This window comes from Pituophis catenifer, unplaced genomic scaffold, assembly GCF_029215685.1.
Source record: "Pituophis catenifer annectens isolate HBS135680 unplaced genomic scaffold, rPitCat1.0.hap2 SCAF_14, whole genome shotgun sequence".
In the NCBI taxonomy this organism is placed as follows: Eukaryota; Metazoa; Chordata; class Lepidosauria; order Squamata; family Colubridae; genus Pituophis; species Pituophis catenifer.
Genome location: NW_027256894.1, coordinates 23,634,452 through 23,662,411, shown reverse-complemented (window position 1 = coordinate 23,662,411; position 27,960 = coordinate 23,634,452). Strand labels below are relative to the sequence as shown.

Here is a 27,960-nt window from a genome sequence, read left to right as displayed (position 1 = left end):
TCACTTGCCTTCAGACTCACAGAAAGAGGGAAACTTCTGGAGTGATTTCATCAGGTCTATTTATTAATGCATTTCAAGTTTCAAAAACCCTTACATCTGTTTGCACAATACTTCATATTTTTTTTGCAACTTTTTAGTAAAAATTTCCAAAGTGAACAAAAAATACTGTATAAAACACAGTGGACATTAAACTGACAGTAGTATTAGATCGCAATTTGCCTTGATAGTTTTATTTTACCACATCTTGACTTGCATTTGGAGAGTTCAGTGCATTTTTTCTTTGCAGAAAACATGAAACTTTGGCCCCCAGTAAAAACAGGGCAGCCGGCTGGCTCTCTGCCAAACACCCCCTGCCTGCCACAGGATAACATCACAAGCAAAGAATTTACATGGTCCAAGATCTACCATACTCAAGAAGTTACTAAGACCTCTTGTAGAATAAAAGCCACCATTTCAGAAATGCAAACCTAAGCTTCCAGTCTTTGCACAGTCTGAAGAAGAAAAAAAATCCCAAAATGTAGTTTAAATTGATTTAAAAGCAACTACAGAGACTTCTAGCTAGTTAGGATCCTTCAGAATTATTTATAATCTATTAGTCTGGGGGATTCATGTACAAAATTTGTCTCTAAACCATGTACAAAAAACCTGTATTCTGAAAAAAGTCACCACATACTGTACAAGTTTTACAAGGAAGAGATTCCCATTATATTCTTTTAAAGTTTGTTGCCTTGCAAGTCACACGATGAGACCAAAATGTCTAAATCTCATACTCTTGAAAAACCAAAACAAAATCCACAGCTTGGCTAGCACCCCGCCCCCCATCCCACCCACCAAAATACAACTGGGTCTCTAAGCAAAGCCAGAAATATTTTGCAGCCATTTGGTTCCCAATCAGCTTGGCGCTTTTGGAAAAACAGAAGCAGTGAAGTCAAGCTTGAATAATGCCCTCTTCCATTTCCTGCATAGCAGTTAAGCATATTGTGACATTGCTTTTTCTCTCTTTTAAAAAAAATGCCAATTATATACACTTGCAGTAAAAACTTTGGGCCATTGTGCTGTTTGAGATCCTCTTTAGTGCCTTTCACATTCCCCAGCCTACAATAGTTACACAACCACAGCAATTCCCACAGTAGTGGCTTCTGTTTTAGTGGTTATCTTTTAAAACAGTTTCATGCTGAAAGATTACCCCAATACTTGTTAAAACAAAACAACAAAACACAGCTTTACTTTCTCGCAAATTTTCAGAATTGGGATCCTTATTACCACTTATCAAGGTGACCTGATTGCCAAATAATGACAGAATAGGCAAACATTTCTTTTTTCTTTTTGAATCCTTCTGCGGCCCACTCAAGAAGTCAGGCAATCGATCGAACCGTTCAGCGCCATTCCAGGCAGGCGAGCCAAACCCCGGACAAGCTCTTCCCATAGCAGCCTCCCTAGAGCAGCCTGGAATCCTTTCAGCAGAGCCGGGCAGGGAGAGGACCTGAACGCAGCACCCGGAAGCGCCTCAGCGGTAGTTCTGACCGAAACAGAGATGCATAAAAATTGCACAGACTTGACGTGATTCACAATTCCTGTGTAAAGCATTACAGAATCCTGGACCTTTATACATCATCAACCTTCTGTTATCCTGAGTATGTCAATTAAACAGTAATTTCTTCATTAAGAGCATAAAAGGTTTATAATATAAAGGAACATCCATATTGCAATTATATTGTTTTACAATTGCACAAAGAAGTACAGGTGTACATTAGAAATACAATGTCTGCATATAACCACTTATGTACATTGGCAAAGTAACATCTCGCTTCCTAGCCTGGGCAGCCGAAAGAGATGCTTTGATTCCTGCAGAGGTTCCATCAGAGCTACCTTTGCCTACAAGTGAAGGAAAGGCATCCATGAAGAGCCGAGGAGGAGAGAAACGCCTTGCTTAAGACTGCTAAAGATCTGCTTCACAGCCAGCCACTTCGCTTTGGGGCAGGGAAAGGGGGGGTCTCAGAGTCTGAGAGCCTCCTCCATTGACCAGGGACAATGACTTAATACAGGTTTTCTTTGGAGTGAAATTTTCCCACTGTAGGCACTAGGAAGAACCAAGGCAAAAAGCAGCCCTTAGCGTCTCATGTGGCCCATCTGGTAGCTCTCTCGGGGCCTCTGGCGTGGAGGGGCCTGAGTCGTTGGGGGGGGTCTCCTTCGCTTCAAAGTGCCTGCAGAAAAAAAAGGGGGAGAGGCATGTTCAGAAGCTGCTTTGCCCAACCAGCTGCTCCCTGCACACCTGCGATCCTGATTTGCTGACTGCGGTTCAGCAGTGTAAGCCAAGCCTTGGGAAGATCATTTTCTGGAAAACAAGGGGCATCGCCAAGCACCAGCCACAGCCACATAAACAGAAGCAATTGTCAATGCTCTAAATTCTTTCACAGGCACAGGGGTGATGAATGGTAACTCAAAACCCATTTCCCCCTCCCAAATCCCCACTTGCCTGACGGCTCAGCTACTCCCCCCGTTGGTTCCACCCCTGCAGGCAGGCAGGGCAGAGCCGAGCCCTCTCACGGGGTTACGGCAGTTGAGTCCGTCCCTCCTCCAGCCCTGGCATGAAGCACACACATTCTCAATGCGGTTCAAACTGGAGCCCGTTGTGCTCCTCCTGTGGGCTTTTTTTCTTCTTTCAACCCAAGTTGTGCAAGGCGCCCTTTCACCCTGTGCCCACAGCCAGAGTTTTTGCAGGGCTAGCAAAAGCCTCACCTGGAAGGGGTTTGGGTGGTGGCAGCTTCGGATTGCTGCTTGGGGTGTGAACGCTGCAGATTTTAATAAATCCCGCCATCAACATGATGAGTGCGATGCCCATGAGCAGGACGGCCCACCAGTGTGCCTGGAGTTGTGAGACAGAACAAACAAGTCTATTTTCCCATCTGACCGGGCGCTATGAAAGCTCCAGGCACAAAGAAGAAATGCCACCCTTCAGCCCTGGGAAGCCAGGCCACCCTTCGCCACAGGCTCCTTTAGCAATAGCACTTAGACTTATATGCCGCTTCGCAATACTTTTATAGCCCTCTCTAAACAGATTACAGAGTCAGCATATTGCCCCAACCAATCTGGGTCCTTTAACAGCTTCTTTCCCTTAGGGGCAGCCTGTCTGCGCCCAGCCCCTGCAGAAGGGGCTTTTATTTATTGTTATTTATTTATAAAATTTATTGGTCGCCCCTCTTATCAAACAGTAACTCTGGGAGGCTTACAGTTACATATACAGTTAAAATAAAATATTGCTCCAGAAGCAGAGGAACAGGTGGCCTCCAGAAGAACAAATAGGGGATGAAATGCTTTGGGATAAACTGAAGAATTGCTGGGAGGTGTATTTAGAGATGCTATGGGAGTCAGCAACATTTGAAGAGAGATTGAAGCAGCTGTTATAAAGGGACTCTCCAAGAAAAATACAGTGAAGAGAAAGTGACAAGAACGCTGAAGGTGGTGAGGCTGCAGGTGTGGATGAGGCAACTGGGGAAATGTTAACATAGGCTGGGGAATGCTTATGGAGGGCCTGCGTGATTTGCTTCATGTATGCAAAAATTCCCTCTTTGCCCTGAGAACTGGAAGAATGCTATTGTTGCTTCCTAGGCAAAAGAAAAACTACCAAGTGAATGCAAAAACGGGAGTTATGGAATGAATGTCAAAAAGCAAAAATGGCAACCTGTCAGAGACACAGCATGGTGCTGGTGTAAACTACTTTTTACTAGGTTTCCTTGTCTGAGATATTTAATTTCTGTGATCTACTTACTAGATCTACTCTCTGCTGAACTCTCCTTAACCCTGAGAGGGGAAATTGTGCTTGGTGCCACTGCAACAGTGTTCAAAGGGGACCCTTCCCTGAATCCTTGAAGCAGAATCAGGGCTCCCGGGCGTTTTCCTCTTTCACTCCTTGCAGTGCACCCTGTTTCCAAGCAGTAAACAAACCCACCGTGAAAGAGGCTTTTTTCTTAGGCATTCTTGCCAGATTTCTTCCCATACCTTTTGAACACTGAATATCGATTTTAAATTGTTTTATCTCAACTTCAGAACATAAACATTTCTTATTTTTGCAAAGAAACTGGCAAGGTTTGTTTAAAGAGTTCCTTTCAACTCACCACAATCCACTCGGCAATGTTTTCATAGAGTTCTGGGTTGAAAATGGCCTTCTTGAGCCTGGCCAGAGGGCCGTCTGCATCCACCAGGCGACAGCGCATGAATACATCACAGTAGCCTTTGAAATCATTGCAGGGGGACCCAGGCTGGAGGGTAATGGTTTTGAAACTGAAGTGAGCCTTCCATGCTTCAGAGCCTGTACTGGCACATGTTTCCGGATGCACTGGAACAAACAGAAACAATCTGCACCTCAATATTATAGTTTTCGGAACAGCAGTATCAGGATTTTGCTGTTCAAAGCAGAAAAATTACTGGCATGGAATGGTCAAGCCAGCACATTGCCATGAAAGAAAGTAGAACCATGCAGAAAGATGGTAGTATTTATCCATCATTCCCAACAGGACATAATTATGGCCTTATTATGCCTCACTGCCAAGCCCCTCCTCTCCCCAGCCATGCTGGGACCAAGTGGAGTACCACTCTTCTGAAGCAAACACCTCTTTTTAAAAGCTGAGCAAGAAATGATCTTTTGGCGGATTAAAAAAGGCTGGAACGGAAGGACACCAAATGATGAAATGGTTATCTGAAAGGCTGATGCCTCTGTACTTTTCAGGTCTGAGACCAGGGGTGAAATCCTACCGGTTCGGGTGAACTGGTAGGGATGATTGGCATCCGTTCGCCAAACTGGTAGCAATAATCCCTGGTGGCCCCGCCCACACCCGCCCGGTCGCCTCTTCTGGCTTGCTCACCCCTTCTGGTTGCTCGGCCCACCCACCCACTCCCACCTTATGTAAGTTCTCTTCACCACGTGGCCCAGCTACTTGCCTCACCAGTCACCTTGCCTGCTCAGCTCACCAAAGGTAAGCAATGCATGCCGCCCGCCCTTCGCCTTAGGTCAGGGCCCGGGGACATGCGATTCCCCGAGGCCCTGGAGCCGCTGCCTGCTCACTGCCTGCCTTAACCGAGTCGGGGAATGCATCATTCCCTGGCTCCAGCTGTGCCCGCTCACCGCCAGCTGCCCGCTTTCCCTTTGCCATGCGACATGTTCTTAACTTCCTCCCATGGCTGGCTGCCAGAAAAGGCAAGCCAGGGCTGAGCCGTTGCCACTGGACTCCCCACCAGCCCGCATCTCGCCCCCCTTGTTGCAAGATGCCTGCAGCCGCAGGCTTCTTTTCGGTGTGCATGGAAGTGCTTCTTGTGCCGAAAGATGCAGTGGCTGCAGGCTTCTTGTAGTGAAAGTTACTGGAGCCGCTCCCCTTCTTAAACGTGCCACTGCCATCACCGCCTTGTTCCATGCGCTGGCCACGCATGCACACACCGTTTATTTATTCATCATTCATCAGTGGCAGCAGGCAATGGTGTGTGCATGCACAGCCAGCACATGGAACAGGGCGGTGATGGCACCAGCGCGTTTAAGAATGGGAGCGGCTCTAGTAACTTTCGCTACAAGAAGCCTGAAGCCACTGCATCTTTCAGCACAAGACGCGCCTCCAGGTGCACCAAAAAAAAAAAGAGGCTGTAGCTGCAGGCATCTTGCGACAGCGGAAAATAGGCAGAATAGAAATTAATTTTTTCCCCCTACTGGGTTCTGTGGGCATGGCTTGGTGGTGGTCATGTGACTGAGTGGGCATGGCTGTGAGTGATGATGAGTTGGCCACACCCACTCAGTCACAGGAACCCCCCTCACCAAGCCACGCCCACAGAACCGGTAGGGAAAATTTTTAGATTTCACCACTGTCTGAGACTGCAACTGAAAACTATTTCAACTCCAGAGGCATCTGCTGAGCTCCAACCAGACACGAAAAGAAAAGGCAGGAGGACTCTTACAAAGGAGGGGTGTCCCCCATTTACCCATGAAGGCTTAGGTAATGAAATAGTTACTCTACCGCATCCCTGCATATATTAAAATAGGCGGAATGCTATAATTCAAATTTAAGTTGCTTAGCGTAACAAAACGTACTTCTCTTCATGCAACAGACGTGGCATAGTTCTTTGTCATCCTTTGCATCAGAGCTGGCACAGGTGCATTCTTCTAAGTCATATTTCTCACAAATGGACCCGGCGCATTGCTGGGGAAGAAACAGACTAGAGATGTTTTATCTCATCAAGCTCAGAATGAAACCATACAAAATAGTAAAATGAATGTGATGGCTCATTTTGAACTTCACCATGTTTGCCCTTTTCTTTCCTACAAATAAGAAATCTGTCTGGCTACATAAAGCAGAGCCAGGAAAAGGGAAAGAGTTTGCTTCCCCAGAACACAATTCTGTCCCAGCACCGCTGACGTTAGGACAAAGTTGTGGATGACTGGAGGCTTCCTTCTTTCCAAAGAATGTTTGGGGCAAAGAGCCTCTTGGACTGACCACAGACAAATAGGGGGTCTGTTTCAAAAACAGTCAGTACAAACATTTTGGTTATCGATCCCAGAGGAAAAGAAAAGGGCTGCTTTTCCTGGCTGTCCAAGAAAGACAGCTGCAACGGGTCAACAGAAAGCAGCGCTATCCGCTGGAAACATAAACACTGGAGCCCAATGGTCTGCTTTGTAAAACACCTCTAGGAGGACTTACACCATTGATGCAAACTTGAGTGTGTCTGTTGCACTCGGTCAGGTTTTTTTTTGGTGCAGATGTAGGGCAGAAAGAAGAGTTACCATTGCACCTCCCTTCTTCTGCACACTCAGAATCATTCCGGCACTTTTCCCGTTCTTTCTTGAATTCACAATTCTGCGTACAACAGGGGCCTTCACTGGGACTAAAAAGGGAGAAAAAAAATTATTGCCATTCCGACAAGCTTCATCATTTTAAAAGAGATCTGTATTTATCCTCTGTGAGAGCCCCACTCCCTGCCACCCAATAGCTCACTGCCTGATTTCCCTCTGAAAAGCCTCAGGAGAATCTGTGCTCAACTTACTTTGCCCACAATCCAAGAGCTCAAGTGCTTTGAGTGGGACTTAAAAAGAGTAGCCTGCTAGGATACACAAGGGCTTTTCCTCCAAATCAGTTTAAGCCTTTGATATGATCTCTAGCACAGTCCTTATTTAAATAAGGCATCTTTCCAATTCTGGAGGCAGCAATCAATAAAATAATTTCAATCCACCAGCAACAAAAGATAATGAAAATGGCATGTAATTAAGTCAAGTTATCAAAAGCCAGATTCGCTAGTAGATGGGAAATGTATTTCCCAGCCCTGGAGCTGAGCATGAGAAGCGGGTTCTCTTCTTCTAACTTTGCCTGCCACTAAACTTTGACCCAGAGTTTGGGATGCCTACGTTGCCAATTCTGATCATTAGCAAACAGATTGACAGATGATGCTGTTAATATGGCTCTGCACTACAACATCTTGAATCTCCAAAGACCTATGCAAGGGTCTTCTTTGTAGACTTTAGTTCAGCATTAAATACCATCATACCGGACATTTTTCTAACTAAGCTAAATCAGCTAGCGGTACCTCAACACACTTGTAAGTGGCTCACAAGCTTCCTAACAGACAGGAAGCAGCAGGTGAAACTAAGCAAAATCACATCAGATACCTGTACAATTAGCACAGGGGCCCCCCAAGGATGCGTGCTTTCTCCATTTCTCTCTCTATACCAATGACTGCATCTCAAATGATCCATCTCTTAAACTACTGAAGTTTGCAGATGATACAATATTGATTGGTCTCATTTGAGACAACAATGAATCTGCATACAGATGGAAGGTTGAACAACTAGCCTCGTGGTGCGACCGGAATAATCTGGAACTGAACACACTCAAAACCGTAGAAATGGTGGTAGATTTTAGGAGAAACCCTCCCATACTACCACCGCTTACACTACTAGACAACACAGAATCAACAGTAGAGACCTTCAGGTTCCTGGGTTCTATCATATCTCAAGACCTAAAATGGACACCTAACTTCAAAAACGTCATCAAAAAAGCACAACAAAGAATGTTTTTTCTGCGCCAACTCAGGAAGCTCAAACTGCCCAACGAGCTGCTGATCCAGTTCTACAGAGGAACTACTGAGTCTGTCATCTGCACCTCTATAACTGCCTGGTTTGGTTCTGCAACCTAACAAGACAGACACAGACTTCAGAGATAATTAGAACTACAGAAAAAACAATTATTACCAACCTGCCTTCCATTAAGGACCTGTATACTGCACGAGTCAAAAAGAGGGCTGTGAAAATATTTACAGACCCCTCACATCCTGGACATAAATTGTTTCAACTTCTACCCTCAAAACGATGCTATAGAGTACTGCACACAAGAACAGTTTTTTCCCGAACGCCATCACTCTGCTAAACAAATAATTCCCATCAGGCTGCATTACTATTGCTATTGGTCTTCTCATCGTTCCTGTCGCCCATCTCCTCCCACTTGTAACTGCATGGCTGTAACTTTGTTGCTTGTATCCTTGCGATTTATATTGATATTGTTTCCTAGTATGATTTGATTGCTTATTGTACCATATGACTGTCACTGGATGTTGTAATTCTTGACGAGTGTATCTTGTCTTTTTATGTACAGAGAGCATATGCACCAAAGACAAATTCCTTGTGAGCCCAATCACACTTGGCCAATAAAGAATTCAATTCAATTCAATTCAATTCCCATTCCCATTCCCATTCTATTCTATTCGGAAACAATCCATTCCTGTAAGCCAAGGCTGCCCTGCCTCCTCCTAGGCCAAGGCCGAGAGAGGGAGGCCTCCTCAAGAGCAGAAAAGCCTCTGAACCTGCAACTCTTGCTGGGTCTCAGCTTGCACTTCTTGTCCTCCGGCTGGTTGGCATCGTAGCAGCACTCATCTTTACACTGGTCACTGTAGCCACAATCACACTGCTCGCCTTGCTCTACCAGCCCGTTTCCACAGATGGGCTGGCCAGATTCTGAAAAACAGGAAGGTCCTCTGAAGGTGAACCGGGGAGAGACTTCCTTAGACTGAAGCAGAATACAGGACCATGCCTCCCTCCTTTTCTGGACCTGCATCCCTTCTATAAAGCAGCCGCCATGTGGCTCTTTCTCAGCCCAGCCAGAGATCTATCTTGCCAGCCTCTGGCACATTCCTTTCTCTAAGATCCTCACAGGAAAGGAGGAAACGGTGGACTCGGCCTTGGCTGCAGTTCAAGGGCTAGAGTCACGTTTCATCCTGTGTATAACACAAAAACTCTGAGCTTGCCTAAGAACTCATTAACAAAGGGGAGAGTTTTGGGCACTTTTTGCTAGAGTTGGTGAATGGCCTGAAACAGAAAGAAGGATAATTTCCGTGATTTTCAGGACATGAGCAAACTACTCAGAACATTTTCTATGCTACCAGAGCCTGGTCAGAGCACTAAGCCTGCAACAATGGCATTTCTGGAAAGGGCCGGGAGAGAGGAACCTACGTCACTTTAGGGTGCAAGGGTGTGCACGCAGCTCTTTGGCATCAAGTGTGTTGGCTCACGGTCAGCCAAACGTTTTGCCATTCAGATGGGCAACTTCTGAAAGTGAGGACTTTAGCCGTGAAAGTGTGTGACAGCCAGACAGATCCTCGTGGCCACTGACAAAAGGGCAAATCCAAGCTGATACATTCCAAGGGTGGGTTGGAGGAGATCAAGAGCAGCCTTCATCTGCCTCAGGGAGGACCAGACACAAAATACCCTTTTAGTAAATGAAAAGCTACAGAATTTCAAGCTGGCCACAGGGATGTTCCCTGTATCTTCTCTTCTCATTGCCATCCCGTGAAAAATAAAGAAAATTGTGTAGAAGAAATACATACCAACAAAACAATTATTCCTCTTCTTTTCAAGGACTTGGCTGATATTCCGAATACTACAGATAGAGAATTTGTTGTTGTTCAGTTTGTCACCAGAGGTTGCCCGTGCATACATTATGTAATTGCCATTTTCTTTTTGCCCCAGGTTTTTGGACTCTCCCGGAGTGCATTCTGTTCCAGAATCATGCTGCAAGAGACAAAAATTGTCAGCTTTCTTCACTAGAAGCTCTGTGATTTTCTGCTCATCAAAGAAGCCACTGTGTTCAGGTGAGGAGCTGCTTAAAGCCTCCCAGAAAAAAAGGTAGAATGGCAAGTAGGTGAGGTGGCTGAGAAAGAAGCCAGCGTCCCCATGATTCACTCTAAACATCTTCGCAATACATGACCCAAACAGCCACTGATTCAGTGCACCAAAATTACTTTTATTATCCCGATTTATCCATTAACAACCACGTAAGAATCTGGCTTCCAATCTTTACACGATTGAAAGAGATCGTGTAATAACTGAAGTCAGACCTGTACTGAACTGCAGCCAATTGTTTCAGAAACAGGAAGGGCCCTGAGCTATCAGATGAGAAGCTCACAAGTAAGGAAAAGGGACCAGCTTTGCTGAGTCCACTGGAGGTGTGCAATTCTCACGCAAGTGAGTGGAGGGACTATTTTGCTGATACCCTGGCCCACGTTTTCATCATTACATTTTAGCAGACTGAAAGCCTGTTTCTTTCTTTAGATCAGCTGAGGTGCATTTTGCTGCAATAGGAGACAGGAGACTCTTTAGGCAGGTTAGATGGCCCAATTCATCAGGTTGTTTCACCCTGCAGTGAGCAGGATCGGCCAATTCTGCGGGCAGAGGGGATGGTTTGGTCACAGCTTTTAAGGTTCTCGAATCTGCTGTGAAAGCTGCATCAGCCAGGGAGAGCTGGAACACATATACTTACAGGAGAACCAAAGTTATGCCCCACTTCATGCGCAAAGGTGATGTGGGAGACCTTAGGAGGGACATGGGAACCATAGTTTTGCACAGTGATTATGCCAGTATTTAAGGATTTCTTTTTCCCATCAGAATAAAGCTTGCTTTTCTCACAGATTCCACCAGAGCTCCCTGTAATTAAAATCAAACAGTAACCTTTAACAAAGCTAATTAGAAAATGATGAAAAAACTTTCTCATTAAGCAGCAGTTAAAGCAGCACTTTCAATCTAAAAAGATCAATTTATTATTAAAATATTCTTCAAATGTATCAGCTTATTCTGAAATTCTGTGAGCTAGTTAGAAATCACAAGAGCTCTTTGAGCTGTTCTGGCACTGTGAAGGCAAAATCATTGGCTTTCAGACAAAACAGTTCTCAAGGGCTGATATTCTCAAAGGTTTATCTCTGTTGACAGCTGATTTGTCTGAAGGCCAAGCTTCCAGGAATTACCTTGTGTTTGGATTTAGCTTGGTCTAGGATGTCAGTTTCCCAGTTGAAACTATGGCCGAGTCTGCCCACAAAGGAGGCATTTTCATCATCTCTTCTGACTGCTAGTTGGTGTTCAGGGATGCATCAGTGCTAATCTTCTGCCAGTCTGTCCTTTATATTTATTTATTTACTTATTTATTTATTTAATTAAATTTTTATACCGCCCTTCTCCAAAATAGGACTCAGGGCGGTGCACAGCCAAGGTAAAAACAAGACATATATACAAACATGGTGAATCTAAAAAACTATTTAAAATAATTAAATATTTTGGCCGAATTAAAACCATTTCCAATTTAAAATCAATTTAAAAATTAAAAAATTTGGTCAAGCCAGCCCAGCTTGTTGGAATAAATAGGTTTTTAGGGCCCGACGAAAAATCCGGAGGTCTGTTATTATGCGTAATTCTGGGGGGAGGGTGTTCCAGAGGGTAGGCGCCACCACAGAGAAGGCTCTCCCCCTGGGGGTCGCCAGCCGACATTGCCTGGCGGACGGCACCCTGAGGAGGCCCACTCTGTGTGAGCGTACTGGCCGGTGGGAGGCTATTGGTGGCAGAAGGCGGTCTCGTAAGTACCCCGGCCCTAAGCCATGGAGCGCTTTAAAGGTGGTCACCAACACCTTGAAGCGCACCCGGAAGACCACCGGGAGCCAGTGCAGCTCGCGCAGGAGAGGTGTCACGTGGGAGCGCCTCGTCGCCCCCATGATCCCCCGCGCGGCCGCGTTCTGGACCAGCTGGAGCCTCCGGGTGCACCCCAGGGGGAGCCCCATGTAGAGAGCGTTGCAGTAGTCCAGGCGGGAGGTGACGAGTGCCTGAGTGACTGTGCGTAGGGAGTCCCGATCTAGAAAGGGACGCAACTGGCGTATCAGGCGAACCTGATAAAAAGCCCCCCTGGCCACGGCCGTCAAATGATCTTCCAAGGACAGCCGTGCGTCCAGGAGGACGCCCAAGTTGCGAGCCCTCTCCGTGGGGGCGAGTGATTCACCCCCAATAGTCAGCGATGGCGTCAGCTGGCTATATCGGGACGCCGGAAGCCACAGCCACTCGGTCTTGGAGGGGTTGAGTTGGAGCCTGTTTCTCCCCATCCAGGCCCGCACGGCCTCCAGGCACTGGGACAACACTTCAAGGGCATCATTGGGGTGGCCTGGGGTGGAGATATACAGCTGGGTGTCATCAGCGTATTGATGGAACTGCTGCTGTTATAGCTGCTGTTGCAAACTTTACCTTTTATGTTGTATCCAAATCCTTTTTTTTCCCCCTTCCTGAACTGTTGGCTCTTTTGCTTTACTTGCAGTGTTTTTGGAGGGCTTTAGTTGGTTTGTATGCTTCGGTGATGCCATGTGGTTGTAACAGTTGGTTGGCTATTTCTGAGATATTTCTGATGTATGGCAATACTATTCTTTTCATAGCTTGTGTTGGTTGAGTAGTCAGGCACTTTTTGAGAGGATGGATTGTTATTTTGGTAATGGAGCCCTTAGTGTTGTTTTTCAACACACTTGCATTTGTCATTGCAAGTGTCATTCAACACTCCTAATTTGCCATTGTTTCCTCTGATGGTGAGGATATCCAAGAAGATGGTGGTTTATTGTTTTCTTCTTCTCTAGTGATTTTTATTCTTTGGAAGATGCTGTGGATGATTTCCTTTTTTTATTTTACGAGGAGAAAGTGGTCGCATACGCATTGGAGCTATAGGTTTGCTGGTATGTGTGGGAGTCCAATACTTCCTGGATGCTGCACTGGTCTCTGCTATGAAATCTGAGAGTGGGGGTCCCCCAGGGGATTTCTCCCTCAAACTGAAAGTAGATAGTGAGGCAGAGGATGAGGAGATCCATCATTCTGAGTATTCTAATCTTAAAAGTATTTAGCCAGGTTGGGGGTGCTGTGTAATACTGCAGCCATGAATTCTTTATTTTTAATGTCTCTGGTTTCATTTGAAACTTCTCAAAGAGAGTTTGTCTGTAAATAGACCCCTAAGAATGAGTCACTCTGCTTGCTGAGGTAAGCTATTCTAGTATTTTGTAAAAACAAAGTGTGCTCAAGAGTTTGTAAACTGAACAATTCACAATGCTGGAGCAGTCTTGAAATATATTTTTAAAAATATGGGTTAGGATTTTTCAACTTTCTGGAAGTAAAATAATCATGCAGCCAGAGATTATGGTTAGTACCAGGAGATTCAAACTCTTTCAAGCAAATTTATCCAAGATGGGCATAAACTTCAAAACAGAGAATACTTACCTGCAGCAGCCCTTCAGACACCCAATGTTTCTTTTAGCTCATTAAATGTAATCTCTAATAATGCTTTATACTTCCTTTCCGTCCAAGGAAATATTTAACGATCATTTACCTGAAGGTGCTCCAACCCAGGCCAAGCCAAGGACACCATCATCAAAATCACGATCAGTAAAGACATAGGCCAAACAATAATCATCATGATTCTGCTCAGAATTAAGTTCTAGAAATTTCTCCACACCAATGTTTGGAAATCTGAAGGGATTAGAAGGGTCTTTTTCATCTTGGGTAGTGTTGATCTGAAAGAAAATATATTGTATACTGTTAGACATCACTTTTGGATAAAGTAAAAAAAAATCTACACCTACTTGTTTTCACAAGTAATGACTCAGAGAAGAACAGTGTGAACATTACCCACCCAAAAGCACAGAGATGAGGTAAGGATTCTGCAGTGTTTTTGATGTGCAGTTTTAATTTTATTATGCACAAGTGATGGCCTTAAGTTATTGGCATGAAACAGTGAAAGATGAGCACCTGAGCTGATCCACTCCCTAGAAATCAGGATATGGAACTAACAGGGCAGCAGAGACATCCTTTACCTTTGCCTGTGCAAACTATCAAGTCAAGAAGCCACTGTGATTTTCCCAACATTTGCAAGTAAAAGATGGCAACATAAAAGCACTAGAAAAAGCAGAACGTGTAAATAAAGTTACTAGCTATTAAGACTTGTCAGTGGAAGAAGAAACCCAGCCCTCTACCAGCAAGGGCCAATAAAAAGAGGAAAAAACAACTAAATCAGCAAGTGGATAAAGACTTCCACTGTTACATTTCTGTATACTTACTCTAATTCGTTTCACCATAAAACTGATATTTCTGATTCCTGAGAAATCTGTAGATTGGTAAATTGTGTCAATTGCTTTAACATGGCTGGAAATCTAAAAGAAAGAGGAAGTCAAAGAGGTTGGCTGTAGATCCACTTCCCTCTACAACCTGCAAGATACGTTTTCTAACTCTAACCGGTCTTCACAGCCTTTGGCTCAGGCTTTGGCTACGCACAGACGTCAGCTTCACTTTAGTGACCTCCTGGCTTGTTTTTTATCAGGATTTAAAAGGGATCACAGTTAACTGTCAAAACAAAGCAAACAGACTTGGGGCTTGATTTTCCAACCAAAAGTTGTTTTTATTTATACCCTGCCTTTATTATTTTATAAGTAACTCAAGGAAGCTAACATACATAATACTCCTTCCTCCAATTTTCTCCACAACAACCATCCCACGAGGTGAGTCGGTCCGAAAGAGAGACTTCACTGATGGTTCTTGGTTGGCCTGGAAGAAACCGAGTGAAACTAAACTCTCCTTTATTTCTCCTCCTAGGCTCTGAGGTAAAAGGGCGCATACCCCGCAGGGCTTTCCCAGATTCTTCTAGGCCCCTATACAGTATTACAATACAGCTCTCCACGAGGTATACATTCGGAAAGTGGCTGACAGAAACTCTTCAGAGATTCAGACAGGAGTCCTCTTGCCAGAACCACAGACATAACCCAGACCTCTTCATAGGCAAAGCATGTCCTCTACATCTGAGCAATGACAATATCAATCTCATACACTTCACTGGATATTCAATTTTTTTAGTCATCTTTCTTCTAAAGATGCCACAGTGCATATCCAAGAAGTAACACACATTCTGCAATTACCACACTTGTATACATAACTTGCTGGAAAAAAATGCCTGTAGTAGTACACTTTAAATACCCTGGAACAATCTCATTGTCATTCACTCAAAGTTGTATCATGATCTATGAAAGCTCTTCCACTCTCTTGCCCTTTATTTTGACAAGGAAATCGACCTTCTACAGGAACCTGGTAGGAGCTTACCTGTGCAATCACAGCTTCTCGGGTTCCATAATACCTGAAGAAAAGATGGTCGGTTTGAATATAGAGTTGACAAGTGTTCTTTTCAGCTTGTGCAGCTCGTTTTTTCCTCAAGAGCCCAGGGTCCTCTCTGACCTGTTCTTCAGATGGCTGCTAAAGCATAAGGAACATTTAGGTACAAGGTATTTATGTAGTCTTCTGTTTCAAACACTTCAGAGTCTAACTTGTATGTGAGAATAAGAGGACTAACACAAAAGTGTGAACCTCCTCGTTTTCTGGAGTGATGCGTCAGAACATGCCAATTTCAGGTCAGCTTTTCTCCATCCTATCATAGTTCCCTTCATCTTTATCCTGCGCAGCTTCAGCTGCTTGCAGCCAGCTGCATTCCTGTAACTATATGTGCTGGTAGAGTAACTTGGCTCTGAAGAACATTTGTCCCCTATTAATTTGCCTCATAAAAAGCTTAGCAGAGGACTAAAAGGAAACAAAATAGCTCAGGATGCACTTGAATGCATGAATCATGTTGATATATAGGAGATTACATTTCTGCAGCCTGAGGAGATTCTTAGGCAAGTTTTTAGGCCTGCTGCTATCAGGTACTTAAAATGTTCTTAAATCTGCCATTAATTTTAGTAGAAATTTTTAAATCTAACAAATCAACTCAACCTACGGGTTGTAGCTACAGATAATTTAAAGACTGTTCGGGGGGAAATGTAAAATTCTCTTACATTATTACATGTAAAGTTCAGGCAGTTCTACATAGCAGATATTTGCAAAAGGCCCAAAGCCTTCTCATAACATAAAGCAAATTCAAAATGAAAAAGCTAAGAAACACGTAGAAATGACATATCAATTCAAAATTAAATAAATCAGTAGCTCGTTTTATGTCACATCATGTCAACAGCAGAATACAGCTTCCCTGGTCAGATCAACAGCAGATAGACAAGAAAAATAACAGGTATTTTATCAAATCATTTATTCCATACTTGATACCTGCTGTCTTGGCTCTTCTATCCCAGTCATTTGGTATTTCCTCATTTTTTCAAAGACGGAATGATCGGCACAGCCACCTTGTGGTCCATACTTATGTGGGTATTCTAAAACAGAAAGACTTGCTGGCACATATTTTCCTCTATGAATGGTTTTAAAATTAAAACACTCAATTACTAATTTTAAAATATATTCAAATCAGTAGGATCAAAACAGTGGAAAGCGGCAAAGAGGTTAAGAAATATCTAGTATCAGTAAAAATTTTAAAGAGGCTTAATTCAATCTGTTGCATAATCCTCTCTGTCTTTTTACGGAGTGGGGCATTAGACAGCATTACATAGCTAATAGGAGGTGCCCCATATGCTTTGTTTTTCTATTAAAGATAAATTTGGCACAAAACCCAAGCAGCTGGAGGTCCCCTTGACCCCCGCATCTCATTTTTGGCTCAATCGTACATGTGGGTTGCATATTGTGGAACAATCTGCCATCGAGAACAAAGCAATTCTCCCATTTTTACCATTTAGAAGAGTTTAGAACATATTAACTAAGACTTTCTGATGCTATTGCTTTACCTGTTGTATATATTGGTCATGCTTTTTAATGTTGCTTTTATGGATATTTGTACTGCAGAATTATTGTCAGTCATTCAAAGCCAGTGGAAGTAAGAAGCACAAAAACCTTCTAAAGGAGAAGTCAGGATCCAAGCAAATTTCAAAGGGATCGGATTTGCCCTGGCAATGGTTAATTGTTGACTCCTTGCTGGCTAAAAACAGTTTTGGGACATGAACAAGCCAATTCTAATCTGCATAGTTTAATAAAGCAGCAGTCAAATGAAACTTCCCTTTTAAACCAATGCATCATAATATGAATCCACCAGGATACAATTTTGAATCAATGGATTATTCCTAGCTGTTTTCAAAAGTAGGTCCTTTGACATAAAGCTATCCACTTCTGACAATTAATGCCTTTCCTTTACAACAATATCTTGCACATATTGTATTTATTTAAAAGACTTATAGAGCCACCCATGTTATGCAACATAAACCTGAGCGGGTTACAAAGAATAAAAACAATACCAAATATAACACCATCACAAAAATACCCCATGCGTGCCCCCCCCCCCCAAATACTCCACAACCCCATAAACAACTTTACTGGGCTCCAGCCTCACTACAGCTCAGTGCTTGTGAGAAAAGGTTTCCAAGGTTCTCCAGAAGGCGAGAAAGGCAGGGGTCTTCTGGATTTCAGGGGAGGACAGGGTCTGCTACTGAGAAGGCCTGCTGCCTAGATCCCGCAAGACAAGAACATTTAAGGGAAGGCACCTAGAGCATGGTCACCTCTGGCCTGGGGGAATGGACAGATACCCCCTGGGAGGTTGCCCCACAGATAACCTGGCCCTGTGTCACTCAGAACGATAAGCAGAGTAACATGAGCAAATTCTTCGCATTTGTTATTTTATAGGATTCTGCTTTTTTTGCCCACTTCAACCTGTGGATCTTTATCTGCTGATCTGGATTAGCTTGTACATTATATCTCTTCCCCTATTGTCTTTAGGTTTATTGCAGCTTAATCTTTCTGATCCAAGCAAATACATTCAAAGAGATAGGTTACCTTGAGAATAATGAAACGGCTAATAAGCATTACTATTTTCTATCAGAATTCAACATCAGTAGCAAGAACATGCTGCTTGCCATATCCAGAACTGCTTCTAGAGCTTTCCTATGGCTGCTGCTCTCAACTTCCAAATGTTTCTGCAATGATTGATACGGCCAAAGTAATACCCAAACAAGACTGTTTCAGTCACTGTGGAAAGAACTGTAACTTTCTCCCTTCAGGCAAAACCATTTTTTTCAATAAATAATATCTCACAAAAGTATAAAAACAGATTGAGAGTGAGAATTATTTAATTGGCCTATCCTTTAAATCAGAATAAAAGGGTTGCCTTTATCTGGTCATTAAGTTAAGAGAGAGTAACATGAACAAAAGACTTTGTAGGAAACAGTACAATATAATCCTCATTTTTAGCACTGGCTTTTGTTTCAGCTCTGAATAAGACTTCATTGTTATGCTGAACATATGCCCCTTTGTTGGGCCCCAAAAGCACTAACAGAATATTTTTGCAAAAATTAAAATATGGGCTATGGAAAGGCTCATTCATTAACAACATAGATTTCTTGATTGGAGGCATTTGCCTGAACTGACCATAACCTTGTACGCTTTATATACAATGTTCTCAAAATCCCTTTAACTATGTCTTATTCTATGAGCAGAAATGTATTTGTTAAAGATCTATCCAGTATTTTCCAACCTGGAAACAACTAGCATTTAGTTGCTTAAATCCCCTAAACCGTGCTGACTTAAAACAATCCTTCTGCTCTTTTTCTTTCAAAACAATAATAAAACAAGCAACAGAATCCCTACCACATTCCACGGCCTATGCTTTCTAATGAAAGTTCTATAATTAGCTAACACTTTGTTTGGCTCATGAATCTTTTCATTTTCAAATCTGGTGAGCAAAAGGCCGTCCTTTTTAAAAATAGAGGGGGGTAAGGAAGTAACAAATTTACATCAGACAGCCTGATTTAACAGCATGTAATACCACTAACAATTACAGTTGAAGGTGATATCTAATAGGGTATCAAAAGCTTTGTGCATTTGGGTGCTTGTTGCTTATATTATCCGAGTACTTCAGGGGATACTTTAAACAATATGAAGCTCAGGAACTTGTCTGAACACTTGAAAGAACATTTCTCACTAGAGTCGGTCCTATGAGGGTTATAACATTTTCTAAGCAACGTGACTCACCCTGCTCAGGATAGGTGTCCCTTTATAGCAGTGGAAGAATGAATGCTTAAGAGCATTCTGTTTTAAGATTTAGTGCCTTGAAAACCTCACTCACTCATAGCATATTCTATATAGCATATGTTCAACCCAGAATAAAAACTTACTGATATCATCTTCATGGTACATGATAGAATGAAAAGGCAGGGCTTTGTCCTTAATATATCTTTCCGCTGGCTCAATATAAAAGGTTCCAGTGTGAGTCTTAACGAATCCCTCAAATCTTCCATCAACAACAGATCCATGGCTAAAGCTTCCCTGTTCACCTGTTTAAAAAAGGATGTAGGCTTTAGAATACTCCGGCAACTATTATTCATCAGCATCAATTCCCAGAAAGAATAGGCAAGTTTCCTGAACCTGAATATGACTTCTCAGCAAGTGACCAGGAAAGTAATGCAGCGTTCATGAACATGCCTGCATCAAGTTCTAGCCATCACCAATATCAATAAATACCTCACATTTGTTCTGCTGGTTCTTTGGGACTGGAATTTCAGTTGCCAGGCAATGTAGTCGTTAAGTGAGTTATCACATGACTGGACCCGATTTTACGACCATTTTTACAGTGGTCATTAAGCAAACTGCTGCTGTCTTTAGGCAAATCATAGGGTTAAGCGAACCCTGCTTAGGCAGGCTGGGCAGGTTGTGAGCCATGGTTGCATGACTGCAAATGCTGCAACCACTGTAAATATGAGCCGGTTGCCAAGCACCCAAGCAGTGACCATGTGGGTTGTGCAATGATAACTTTGATGGGTCATAGGTCACTTTTTCCAAGGCCGCCTTAACTTGGAGTTGCGTTATAAGTTGAGGAGCACTTGTATATATTTAAATCTGATTTTATTATTCCTGATGTTTGTTCTTATAAACATATCTATTTATTCATTCCTATGCTATATTACTATTCAGTCTAGGCCCTATTATCTTACTTCCCACATCTTTAAATATTAGTTTACTCAGTTTGCTTCCCATGTAAATTATTTCCCCTGAAAAAGTTATAAAAAACATTTTCATTTTTACCAAGTATGTTAAAAAATGTAATTCAAATGTAGCGTTCCTTCAACTGACACTGTGAGAACTAATCGTTCAGCAGTATATTCCAAAATATCATGGAGCACAGATATTCTTAGGCTGCAGAATGTACCTAAGCAATAGTCTATCATGGGAAAAAACACACTATGCCAGCATGCAACATTTTCACATTGAGTGTGATGCAAAGCTTTTAATGTGAAACCGAACAGTCCAAAGAATGCAGCATCTCATGAATGTAGGATCTTTTGAGCTACTGTGCTGTTACATGGAAAATATTCAAATCAGACTTTTTTCTTCAGAAAGAAAGCAGAATTATGATAAAATGAAGGGGGAAAAGGAATGTGAAATTTAACTGTACTTTCTGGCAACTTTTTAAAGACAAAAAATGAACATTCTAAAATTGTTTCAATTACTGTGAAAATGGCCTGTTGCTCTGCATTGCATGAATGTCTAAACAAAGAGCTATTGCTAGTTCAAAACAGAAACCACCATTCCTGCACTTACCATAAATGTGCCCAGTGTAAATATGGGAGGTATCATAATCAATCACTTTATCTGACATCTCTAGCTTAAAGTCATCACTAAAGAGAGACATATCTCTCTTCAGTCTCAGATTAAAATGTCTGCAAAGGGAAGAAAGACAGATTGCATTTACAAAAACACCTCTTACCATGGGCTGACAGATAAAAATGAATGTCCTCAACCTTGTTAAGTATTTTCCATTTTCATACGCTAGCATTTTTACTTGATATGCATTTACATCTAAACATAGTAAAAGAGCTATGCTTTTACCTCACACCTTCATTTAACTTAATATTTGTAGGGGATCAATATAACCTGAAGCCCCATGCAAACTCTCGCATCATAAATGCAACCAAGGAGATTTGGTTACCTTAAGTATAATCATATTTTAACTATTTACTGGAAAACACATGTTATCTGAACATGGAGGCGAGGTTTTGTAAAATACAAATGCTATCATTTTAAGCTATATCCTAGTTCAATTCCAGTTAGAAACATTGCAAGACATAAAATGCTACAGAGAAATCATGGATTCAAGTAAGACAACAGCAATAATGATGCTGGCTCATCTGGCACTTGCAGAGGGGTTGCCACAGGCTGCTCTGCACAGATAAGATTAAGCAAGCCAGTTGGCCGCCACTATATGCACAACATTTATACACTCTGCTTATATGTTTTGATGTACATTTTAAAATCCGATTGCTCTTTTTAATTTTGAAGAATTTATAAATATTTGGCTTAAGCTGTTATCTAGGTTCAATAAGGAGAAAGGGGAAGCCTGGCAGACATACCGCATATATTTGCCCTTGGCTTTCTTATGTAGATATAAAAACTCAAGAAAGTATCATATCTGAATATGGTGCAGCCATTTTTAAAGTCTGGGAACAATGTATTTTCTTTTCTCTGAAAATATACCAATACACAATTATTTCATATGTGTACCTTGAATACTGACGGAGCACCCCAAAATAGATTTACACATGCAGATGTTGGAATATTCAATGACTCAATTCCACATATATTACCAAAATACTTACCTCGGAGCTAACAAAAAGATTCAGATTGGAATGTTGCCCATATCAGACTTTAGTAGAAAAAATGTTAACTTTACATTTCGACAGAATGTGGATATTATGATTATTGTTCAGTTATATTCAACTGCAGTTAACAATGATGAAGGAAATTAACTGACACGGTATTTACCTCCCATGAGCATGAAAATCTAAGCGCAAAAATTGGTCTTCGTGAGATACTGCTCTTTTGGCACGCTGGTGTTTTTGGTGTAATGAATCCACATCATATGACAGTCCTTCATAATGTCTTATGTATTTATTTAGAGGGTTTCCATACTGACCTGCAAACAAAGGAGTGGATGGACATATTAATCAGAAGCACAGTCTACATTCAATTTTTTGCTAACAAAAATGATTCATTAATAGAAAAAAAAGCAATTACATTATTTGAAAAGCATAAAAGAGATCTATTCATAAATGTGAGAGATGGCAGAACAAGGAAATGGAGCCATAGCAATTAAAGCCATAGCAGAAAAAAACCCCACAAGAGTGCGCAGAAAATAGAAATTATGAAATGAGTGGGCAACATGAAATCTAAAAGCATATTCAAATTACACGTTCATTGTCCCATTCTAAAGCTTCTCTCCAGGTACAACTAACAAAGGCTTTCCAAACACAAGTGCCATTGTCCACCCCAATCTGGGGTTTTCTTGTCCCCAAATTGAAGGACGTGTTTTTTCCTGTCCAAAAGGACAAATATGCTGACAAGGAGTTTGTAAACAGCTATCATCAGGCTCTTCTTTACGCAAACAACAGTTGCACACAACACTGCCAGGCTTTAGTGAGCCCCTTTTTCCAGCAGAGAAAGAAAGAATCCTTTTGTATCTCCAGACTGACAAAGCTGCCAGATTCTTCCCCATTTCTTTGGTTAAACAAGTAGTTTGTGGAATGCAAATACATTAATCTAGTAAATGTTTTGTTTTTACATTGAATCTATATGCCACTTATTTGAGAATAGTCCTTTTTATTAACTATATTGACTTTTTATTTTTAGTTTGGAGATTTTTTATTTTTAAATTTGAGAGTGCAATTGGATTTTGGATATTTTTACACATACACATACAATTTCATCTTTACAGAGTGATTAAGAATTGGGATTATAAAACTCTACATTTCTCCATTCAATCCAAACTTTCATCCATTTTTAATTAAGGATTCAAACAATTCGCCACAATAGCAGCAAGATGCAATGATTGTAGTGCATCAAGTTGACTTAGTGGAATGAAGTATCACTGCTTTGCTTTCTTAAGGGAAGCAGCAATTCCCCCAAAACATTCGTGCTTCTTTGGTCACTGGATACAATAATTGGTAGACTTGCTTTTATTTCCTGTTCTCAATACGACTTATACAAATGTATTGTACTTGGCAAATCTCAGTGCATTATGACAAATCTTACTTTGGGAACATTTAAGTAAAAACCAAACCCCAACTTACCAAATATGGCAATATTTCCCTTTTTTTCCAAGGGCACCTTTGTAATTATAAAAGTGAATGCATGATTTAAGATATCAGTTTGACATCAGTTGAAAATGTAGTTATCAAATGCATGCAATGTACCAGTCAACTAGCACTGAATCTATGATTCAGATGAAAGAGTTTTTTTTTTACCAGCAATACCTATGCATGCATCTCTGGTCTAATGGTGGAAGAATAATTTTTACTTGTTTGTATGAAGCCTACAATTATATATTCCGGGTATGTGCTGATTCCAAAGTTTCCCATCCCTTGTTGCAGAATAACAACATGGGGCTACTCTTGAAAAGTGTTTGGAGGCTACAGTTGGTCCAGAATGCAGCCGTGCGAGCGATTGTGGGTGCACCTAGATACACCCACATTACACCAATTCTCCGCGAGCTGCGCTGGCTCCCTATCGGTCTCCGGACACAATTCAAGGTATTGGTTATTACCTTTAAAGCCCTACATGGCTCAGTGCCAGGCTATCTTCGAGACCGCCTTCTACCGCATAACTCCCAACGACCGGTAAGATCCCACAGAGTTGGCCTCCTCTGGGTCCCGTCAGCTAAACAATGTCAGCTGGTGGGCCCACAGGGAAGGGCCTTCTCTGTGGCTGCCCCGGCTCTCTGGAACCAATTACCTCCTGAGGTCCGGACCGACCCCACCCTATTGGCCTTCCGGAAAGCAGTGAAGACCTGGCTTTTCCAGCAGGCCTGGGGCTGTTGATCTATTGCTGCAATCTTGCAAGACCCGGCCATGAATGGAGTGTATGGGTTTTTACTGTTTTTTAAAAACTACTTTTATGGTATATTGTTCGCATTATTTTTTGTTATAAGCCACCCAGAGTCCCCAGTGAGTTGGGCGGCATAGAAATGTGACAAATAAATAAATAACTACAAACTGGAGACTTTCATCATGCCAAAAGAAACATTAGATTGTAAACACTTAGGAAATTGTTACCAGAAAATATATTATTCTGACACTTGTATTTATTTTTCAGTCTAAACATTCAACAATGTTTTTTCAACTATTTCTTTATTAACCTCAACTATTATAGACAGTGTTTTTGCCCAAGAATAGGAAACAGTGATTTGACAAACTTGATTCAACTGAGTGGAATCTGACTTATTATAAGGCTCTTAAGATCAACCTTCAGGCCCCGACTTCCCAAAGGGGCTGTTATGTTTACAGGATTCCAGAGTGTGTCTGAAATCAAACTCATGATTCAATGCACCACATTCTGACAATCTTTCCTGCATTATGGGTTGGAGCGTAATATTTTGTTAATTAATATCTCAAATATTATTTCATATAATTGTAAAACAGGTTCCTAAAGGAAAGTGTATTTAATTCTAGGAGTAATAGAGGTAATAAAACAATATAATGTCACTTAGTTTTAGCTTACTAAACTTCATCTAGGCTAAGAAGATACATATGCAGTTAATTCTTAATTGTTGTTGAAAGAATAGGCAAGCTGTTGAAATATGTTATTATTTCATTGATTTCTTGGTTGAAAACTGACCAAATACTCCCAAAAAGAATTACCTTTAATTACCTTAATCTTTAAAACCTACTGATTTTCTAGTCACAAAGCAAACAACCATACTTGTACTCTTTGTGGAGAAAAGAATAATACTTTAGGAATGAACATGTTCCAACACAATCAACACACAGGTCATGTTTTCAAAGATGATCTGAAATAAACTCTAACAAGCTCCATGGCAGAAGGAATATGTGAATCAGGAAATGTCCTGGTCTACCATTCTTAGCCACCACATCAGGCCTTTAATTAACAGTTTATTTTTGCCTACAGCATTTGGCAGAGTTTAGATGTAATATGGTACAGAATAATGTTTAGTTCAAAAGCGAAAACAAAAGCCTTTGCTCTTTCTTGCACAAAAGGAAAGGGTGGGAAAATACCAAAGATGCCTTCAGGTCACTTTCTCCTCATGCTTAGCATAAAATGATATGTAAACAATCATAAGTCTTCCAATTACTCTCAACTGTTCTTTAATAAAAATAAGAAAACTTTCTATTTATAGAAGTACATAGAATTTGTCCGTCCCCTCCCCCGCAGTTCTGACTCACTTCTGATTGGTTGGCTGGCTGTTTTTAAATACTATATGAATCCAGTATTTAGTCCAATTTAGAAATATATTGAAGACCGATGACAAAACTCATAATTGCAACCATGGAATTTTCCTTTTAGAAACAGTGGGTGCTATTGCTGAATATGAAAGTGAAAGTACTGTGATATTAACTTTATCAACAACCTTTAAACCTGTTCTTCAAACTTGGCAGGTCTTCAAACTTGGCAGTTTTAAGACTTGTGGACTTCAACTCACAGAATTCTCAAGCCAGCCATGCTGGCTGAAGAATTCTGGGAGATGAAGTCCACAAGTTTTAAAGCTGCCAAGTTTGAGGACCCCTACTTTACGCATTTTGAAGAATAGTTTGGCCCTTCTGGATGTGTGCTGAGATATGGAAAGTTTATTTTCAGAGAAGTGAAGACTGCAAATTCTCAATTACAAGCACTGAACACTAATCTTTTACAAGGGAAAGAATGACATTTCCAGAATAGTGTTACCAATCAAATACAAGAAGGTGAACTATCTGAATTAAAATACAGACAAGACAGAGGTACAGGACTAGGATTAAGTGCAATGTTTTCTGATATGCACTGATGTAGATATATTATGATTCAGAATTTAAGATAACTCTTTGGAGAAAACTCCTCAGCCCATCCCTGTTTTTGGGCTTTCACCATCATGTAGTGATGGTGAAAAGGAACAGATTATACAGAGTATGTCAGCCTCTCTAGTTTCAGAGATAGTTGGGTCTTGGTAAAGTTTATCCATAAAGTGTCTCCTGATTAACAGCCCTGTAAGAAGTTTCTTCTCTATTTCACTCCCAAGCTAGAACACTCGCTTTTCCCACTCTTTCAGTAAGATCATCAGGTCGTGCTTTTAATTTAGTATTCTGAAATATTTAGTTTGATAATATTACTGATATTTTCCATATGGAAATATACTACATCAACTAATTCATTAATAGCACATTTTGTGTTTAGTAGCCATTTTGAGCATAATTTGAAGACAGTAAATACAAGCAGGTAAGTATAATATTAGCACTGCTGGGTTTCATTTCAATGAAATGTTCAAGACCTTATGATATATTTTATGGATTTGCAATGTTATTTAAGAGCAGCCCATACATACAGATTTTCTTTATCTGATTATTTTAGCCAAACAGCTCTAAATTGACCTACCTACAAAGCCCTGAAGTATCAGAGACCTTCGGACGATTTCATCTTTTGCTGCCACATCAGGCAGGACACCCATTTTCTGTTCCTAACGTTTCCTTGCTTTCTCTTTTTAGATGGTGGGGCAGACAGCCAGGGAGAAGGGTCCGATTGCCCCTCTTCACCTTGCTACCCCTCGTGGCAAGCACGTCCTGCTCAAACACCTTCCTTCTCGGCTTGTCGAAACCACAGATACCTTATTGTTGAGTTAATACACTAGTATCCGAACTTTTAAATTTAAGCCAGGAACTTTCCAAATGGCAGAGGGAACCTAATCCCACTCTAAGCAGTTAGGCAAGGAAGCCTCTTTGGCGCCGCCCGGGAGTTTCGGACTTTCCCCCTTCCGCTTTTGGGCACAAGCCAAGCCACGGCTTCGCCGGCCTTCCCGTCGCCCTCCCAGGCGCGCCCGCCGTCCCCACTTCCTGGTATCAGTCCTTCCCTGCTTAGCCCCATTACATCACCGGAGAGCTGGCACGATCCCCGCCACACCCCGGGGCCCTTCCGGCAGCCCCTCGGCAGGAGAACCGCCGGATGGCCTGCGCCCCGCCAAGGCAGATCCGCCCTTGGGGAACCCGGGCCGGGCGGATGACGGCCCGTTTGAGGGGCCGTGCAGGATCCCCCCACAACGCCCGGCCCCAGCCGAAACCCAAGTACCGGGGGCCTCCGAGGCGGCAGCCGCCCCGCTCCCGGAAGCGAAGTCCGCCGAAGTCAAGGCCGCTTCGAAGCGGCGCACCACGGCCCGGAGCCCGCCCGCCGCGGCGCTGCCCCAGCTCCTGGCCGAGGCCGGAGAAACTTTCCAGGCCCGGCAGCCGCGGCGGCGCCGGCGAGTTGGGGCGGCCGAGCGGAGCTTCGGCGGCGTTCACGATGGCCTCCCGCCCGGCCTGGAGCCGCTCGGGACGGGGAGGGGCCGCGGCCGGGCTTACCTCCGGCTCCGGCCGCCCAGGAGCAGAGCAGGACGAGGACCCTCAGCAGCACCATCTTCGCCTGGCCCGGCCAGGCCCCGCCGCCGCCAGCCACAGCCAGGTGGCCGCCTCTCGCCGCCGCCTATCCGCTAAGCATCCGCCCGGCCGGGGAGGGAAGGGCGAAGAGACCGCGCGGCACCGCTTCCTCTTCCTCCCGCCGCCGCCGCCCGCCTGCGGCCTCGCTCCGGTTCCCACCAAAAGTACCTCAGAACAAGCTCCCTCCCTCAGGCGGACGGGCGCGCGCGCGCGCGCCACACGCCGCTCGGCCGGCCAGTCAGCGCACGCCGCGCGCGCCCAGCAGCTGCCCTCCCTCGGCGCGCGGCGCAGCCAGTCACAGGCGGCGTCCGAGAAAGGGAAGTAGGCGCGGCTACGCCAGAGGCCGCCCATTCC

General features: G+C 42.8%; 1 protein-coding gene across 5 annotated transcripts; it reads right to left on the bottom strand.

Moving 5' to 3' along the window:
* Positions 1–42: 42 nt before the first annotated feature.
* ADAM10 (ADAM metallopeptidase domain 10) lies at positions 43–27,789 on the bottom strand. Of its 5 annotated transcripts, none has more exons than XM_070953891.1 (16): positions 27,532–27,789; positions 21,983–22,133; positions 20,762–20,880; positions 19,339–19,497; positions 16,394–16,497; positions 15,404–15,553; positions 14,371–14,463; positions 13,644–13,827; positions 10,785–10,948; positions 9,853–10,036; positions 8,833–8,983; positions 6,681–6,864; positions 6,074–6,182; positions 4,116–4,336; positions 2,740–2,866; positions 43–2,204 (listed from the first exon to the last, which is right to left on the bottom strand). In XM_070953891.1, the coding sequence occupies exons 1-16, from the start codon at positions 27,584–27,586 to the stop codon at positions 2,110–2,112; spliced, it is 2,250 nt and encodes a 749-aa protein (XP_070809992.1). In that variant the 5' UTR covers positions 27,587–27,789; the 3' UTR covers positions 43–2,109. The 5 variants fall into 5 exon arrangements, with proteins under 5 accessions (XP_070809992.1, XP_070809993.1, XP_070809990.1 ...); XM_070953892.1 differs by having other exon boundaries at positions 15,404–15,550; XM_070953889.1 differs by lacking the exon at positions 27,532–27,789 and adding an exon at positions 26,576–26,915.
* Positions 27,790–27,960: the final 171 nt, after the last annotated feature.